Here is a 6,000-nt window from a genome sequence, read left to right as displayed (position 1 = left end):
GCAAGTAGGCTAGTACAGCAAGATGCAGCAAAATTTGTTAAGTTTTGGTAGTACAGTAAGAAAGAAAAGGCCCAGGGAAAATTCACTTTCGCTCACATGACACTCAAAAATAAACCCAACGAAAAAAGCCTAGTGAAACTTTGCAAAGCAGAAAATAGTAGCGTTAGGGAACGTTCAAATATTACGTAACGCTTTTTTTCCGAGTTTTTGACCCCCCCTCCCCCATGTAACGCCAACGTAACGCTTTTTTCAATCCCCCCTCCCCCATGTAACGCTTTTTCACTACGAATTCAGCACAAAAAACTACCATTTCGTACTCGAAAGCGTTACGTAACGTTTTGCTTGAACCCCCTCCCCCCCGATGTGACGCTAACGTAACGCTTTGCATAAACCCCCCCCTCCCCCTCGAAGGCGTTACGTAATATTTGAACGTTCCCTTAGTGCTGAAATTTTCCGACTCATGACAAGAGCATTGTGACGCAAGAAGCCACACGACCTCGTTCGGTGGAAGTTAATCAGTTATGCGGCATATTAAGCAGCTACCCGGCGCTTTGACTCTTCAAGCGCTAGCCGTTGGTCTGATGAAAGCCTTTCAGAGTGACTTCTGAAATTTTAAAAAGCCTTCTAAACCGTAGCTATAGTTCTCAAATGGCGAAGAATTATCAAGATAAAGTCAGTGTTAAGCAGACGATCGACGCTAAAACTGGTGTGTCAGCCGTGAGACTTAATTTGTCCGCCGAGATACCTGCTCAGACCGGACACGTTTGTCCGCCGTCAGCAAAAACAAATTTTGAGGCCTGGTTACACATCTTGCAGAAAATTTGAACAAAATGTTACCATAACACCTTGAAAAAAAAATTGATAATGAGCAGATTTTGATGTCTTTTAATAGATTCACATGTAGGCGATAAGGGTTGATATATGATATAATAATTTCAAAAATTTGGTCCTTGCTGTATCATCTTCCAACTGCTGGAATGGAGAATTGGGAGGCAGGAGATGAAGGTAAGTGATTTTATTTCTTTTCTAGTGCATAACAATTTTGTAGTGTTCTCCATTGTTGGAGTACCGGTAGTCATACGAATTTCCTTCTATAATCTTAGTGAATGGACTGTTTGGAGATAAGCCATGACGTGATGATATATTAATAAATTCTTGTCCATTTGTACCGTGCACCCTCTTGGTTGTTGTTAAATTTGCATTTCTTTCACTAAATGACTGTAGGCTAGTGGTCATACGTATTCTATGGAATTTTTCTGGTTCGGATAATCAAACTGAGGCTAGTTGTCTACTTGAAGCGGTTGACAAACTGATTGGTATCAACACAGGTGCATTGCTCTTAAAACTACATCGGTTTACTGTTGTCAGTTGTATCATTGAAAGAAGGCATTTCAACTTTGAAGTATCATCACGTTTCCTCTTGAACATCAACAACTAATTGCTCTGAGAGAAAGTGATGCTCTGAGAGAAAATAAAAATTTTAAGCTAATAAACTAATGTAATACTACTGTAATCACATATAGAGTTAAAGTTAAGTGTTCAACAGTGACTGGATAGTTTCATAATAATGTGATATGATATACTGTATACTGTAGCCTATTAAAAATGAAAGATCACTTTTCAACACCACTGTGCTTAAAAATTCCTCCCTTGACAAGCACGTCTTAAGTACATGCTGACCAATGACCATTAATGACAGTGTAAAGTGTGTAAATGGTGCATTGAAGTGAAGAAGTGTCAACCAGTTTTACAGTGTAGTTGTACATAGATATTGCTGTTCATCTGTTTGTCATTTAATATGCATTTTTTATGTGTAGTTGCTGCAGAAGAACGTTTTTCCTTTGAGGACAGCGATCGCTTTGATGAAGAGTCATTGTGTTCGTTTATGAGTGAGCCAGAAAGCTTATGCACAAATTGGAGGGGATGGAAACGACAGAGCAATTCTCTTGCTTTTGCAAGTGGAAACCAAATTGGTAAGATCTACTGGAAGATGATAGGAAAAATGTTTGTAACTCATGCAATTCAACATACAGTACTACAGTATTGACAATCAACATAATATGCATTTGATAATTTTTTTAAGATAACTAATGCTTTTTTACCAAAATTTTCCCTTATTTCTCAAACAACAAAGAAAACTTATTCTCTAAGTTAGAAAGACTTTTCTGGCCATTTTGCATATCTGCGGGCTGTAACGCATAGTGATAATTTTTTGGGTTGTTGTACTGCTAGTTAGCGCTCAATGCTGGCATTTGCGCAATGTAATCTCTTGGCATACGGTAGTTTATTTAGTATCGATTTTGCTATAATACTAGCATTTTCAGCTCATAGTATTCAAAATTTTTAGGCTTCATGTCATTCATATCAAAGTTAAACAATGAAAAGTATGATACAAAAGGCATTGTCCAAATTACGTATTAAGCAAGTGTTTAATCCTTGCTGAAAAAGCCACCTGTACATTATTGCTGTACAGCAGTGGTTCCCAATCTAGGGTTAAATTACCTGGTAGGAGGGTTATATGCTATTCTATTTCAATCGGTAACATGGCACAACAATCAGATTAAAAAATATATAGGTTAGAACATTTTGACACCATTCTCAACTACTTATTTGTGTGAGAAAGGAGTTGCAACTGTGATGGGTTTATAAACGAATAGGCTGAGTGAACGTGCAAAACGATCCATGTATTGACAGTATTGGCCTCGCAGATGCAGTCTCAGCCATCACACGAAAAACACTATTTTTTTGCAGTGATTGTTTCTAAAAACTTACTGTCAAAAAGTAATGAATAAAGTGATATATACATATATATATACAGCATTATGGTTGAGTTCTTTTACGAATTGAAATATTGTGGGTAATACACCATGATTGCTAAACGGAATTTGGATAACGGATTGAAAAAGGTTTTGAAACATTGCCGCAGTGTAGAGGCTTAATCACAAACTAGATCAGAGGTTTAGATAATTTGAATTATTATTTGCTTATGGCTGTGATGCTGTTACTTATATACAGGGTGGGCCAAAAGTCGGAATGGCCCGTTTCGGTGAGTCCGATTCGGTGAGAGCCCTATTTGGTGATTTTGGCCCACCCTGGATATCCTTAAGGTTTCTGCTTTATTTTGTTTATTGCCTCAAATTATTCAGTGTTTATTTCCCTTCATATTCGTCGGCTTGGCTGTCATTATTGGGTCTGCTACTATTCAGTGAGTCCGATTTGGTGAGAGCCTTTTTCAGTGAGAACCCTATTTGGTGATTTTTTTGAATTTTTTTTTTTTTGAAAATTATCGGGTACCGTAGCCTAATTATCATTGCCGCTTTTAAATCGTTTTAACGTCGCTAAACGTTGAAATAAGACCGTAACCCTTAACTCCTATCCTTAACCCTAAACCCCTAACCCTATAACGGTAATGATGGTTAGGCTACGGTACCCAATAATTTAAAAAAAATCACCAAATAGGGCTCTCACCGAAAAAGGCTCTCACCGAAACGGGCCATTCCGGTCATTATTAGTTGAGCAATGGACTTGTTTGATGTCGTTAGTAGTACCGTAATATGTTTTGGCTATTGGCATAGTATCATCTGTATGGATTGGAATAATGTTTGGAAAGTTGCATAATTTCACTTATGGATTCAGGTAACTTCAAATTGTGGGCAAACAATATTGTCATGCTTCCTGCTTTTTGTTAGCACCCTTAAAATGGTAGAGAATTAACTAAACTACCGAAGAAACGGCCAACCATTCCTTGTAGTTACTGGGAAGTACCCAGTAACAGTAACTACTGCATCGATCTCAATTATTATAAGACTTGTTAAACGCAGCACTTGTGCTAGTTGTGCTACACTTAATGTATATCTCCACATATTTTTGAAGCGTGCAATTGTCCGCATATTGTTGACATTTTCAGCAAGTCAGCATGCCTTTTTCACTTGTTAAAATAACTTTTCAAAGAACCAGCTTTTGTGCGTGGGGAAGTAGTACGAAAATATTTTCTTTATGCATTTTGAAGTGCCCCAAAGAGCACAACCAACAAACAGTCAAGCAGGTACCGGTACTATAAACTATAAAGGCCTCAAGTATCCTGATTAAGAGCATCGGCGTGTAATCTTATACTGTTGCTTGGCTATAATACTTTTATTGTAATTTGATTTAGTGTCTGACAACGTAAAAATGATATAAAAAACAGTGGTGTTCGCTGTTTTCTTGTCGTGATTCATTGCCTTGTCTGGTTGATGAAATAAAACTAAATGTTGTATGGCTGACTTTGCTGTTTGTAAATTCGCTATATATACATGACATCAGGGCTGCGATTTTTTCTTTCTTGTCGAACGACCAAAAATCCTACGCTTGTTTGTCGAATAGTAATATGACGTCACAAGAGTCAGATTATAAGCGTTTGGCCGCGAGTTACCGCACAAGTTGTGTGGTATCAGAGTTACTTACTTTAAGTTTTTAATCACACGCTGGTTGAGTGATTTCATCTACGACGGCAAAAACATTGCCGTCGCCAAATCAACACACCTTGGATTGCTGCGACAATTGCCGTATGCTTTAATGTTTAATCAAACAAAATTTTATGCGCTTCTTCATCGCGTGTCACACGGCGGTAGCCCAGAGCATCACGCAAGCTATTTTATGCGCTGCCAATGCTCTTGTGAACTGTAAAAAGTTTGCAACCCTATAAATACCGGCTTATTGTTACGCAAAAGTTATTCTTTCATCGAATGCTTATTGTTTACCGGTGTCGTTGCGAATATAAATCATCGTGAAAGAAGATACAGTTAAAAAGTGGAATTTACCTGCTATAGATTATCAAACAGAAGGAAAAGTTAGTGTGGTATTTTGCAATATATGTAAAGAATTTTTTGACGGAAACAAATCGGAATTAGAAAAGCTACGGGGTCAAGTTAAAAAAGTAGTACAAAATTGGATAAACGGTTCTTCGGCAGAAAAGAAAAATAATGCTTCTGATCATATGGCATTGCGCGTTCATAAACGGGCAGTTTTGCGTCTTCAAGTATTCCAGTGACGATGCGGCAGCTCATCCTCCCATACAGCGTCTTATGATTCCGATTCTGACAGCTAGTTCTTTATCAAACAGACTCGTGTTTGCTCAGTCAGTATCTCAATTGTGCCGAAATTATGTTAGTGTAAACGTAAATCGAGGCAATCATCTCGCAGTGAGATATTAATTTGTTACCGGTACCTGATTGAACAATAATATAACGTTATTTTCTGATAATTCAAAGTCGCTAGATGTCGAGTTAATGTAAAACAAACGTAAATTTCTTCTTGGGAATTGTTACGCAGGCAGCAAAATTCGTTATTTTTGCATTGACTTCACGTCTGTAGACGTTGAATCAATGTAAAAATGATGATTTTTGCTGTCTGGGTACGCAATGTAACCCGCCAGGAAAATTAAATAGGTTTGTGCTGACTCAAACGTTGAATCAACCCAAAATTAACTTACTTTTCCTCTTGAGTTATTTAACGTAATAGCGTGCGTATCGCTACTTTTGGTATTATTGCATCACTACAAATCAAACATCAGATAGACTACTCTAGTATATTTTTCGGTTCTCGTTTTTTTAATGTAAAAACGACGGGTTTTGCCAGCTGGGTTGTGTGCTTTTGTGAATGCAAATGCAAAATCGCCCATTACGTAATCACAGAAACCCTTTTAGTGGATGGAAGTCAAGTTGCAATTGTGTTTATCTGTCTACTATTCTTTATTCACATTGCAAAACATTTCTGCAATCTTGGAACAACAAGTGCATAAGTCAGACATAAATCCAAACTTGCAAATACGTTGACAATTAAAGTAGCCTATTTCGGTTATTTTATCTATAAAAAAAAACCGTTGTGTCGAATAGCACAAAACGTGTGTGGCGAAATGTTTGATGCCAGGCGTTGGAACTTCGATCAAAGCATTCTCCCGCAGTGTTCAAAATGGCGGCGCTGACGCCTTGGGAGTTTCTCGTGTGAAGCGTCGCTTTTAGA

At 37.8% G+C, this 6,000-nt stretch overlaps 1 protein-coding gene across 1 annotated transcript in view; it reads left to right on the top strand.

The window, feature by feature from the left end:
- Positions 1 to 893: 893 nt before the first annotated feature.
- Positions 894 to 6,000, top strand: part of LOC145787128 (zinc finger SWIM domain-containing protein 8-like) — a 30,707-nt gene continuing 25,600 nt past the window's right edge. Inside the window, exons 1-2 of the mRNA XM_082598853.1 lie at positions 894 to 1,005; positions 1,818 to 1,973. Of these exons, the coding sequence (XP_082454979.1) occupies positions 978 to 1,005; positions 1,818 to 1,973 (184 nt within the window). The 5' untranslated portion in view covers positions 894 to 977. The remainder of the gene's footprint in view (positions 1,006 to 1,817; positions 1,974 to 6,000) is intronic.

This window comes from Aplidium turbinatum, chromosome 18 (assembly GCF_918807975.1).
Source record: "Aplidium turbinatum chromosome 18, kaAplTurb1.1, whole genome shotgun sequence".
NCBI lineage: Eukaryota > Metazoa > Chordata > Ascidiacea > Aplousobranchia > Polyclinidae > Aplidium > Aplidium turbinatum.
Note: the sequence above shows the minus strand (reverse complement) of the source record. Positions and strands in the feature narration are given on the sequence as shown.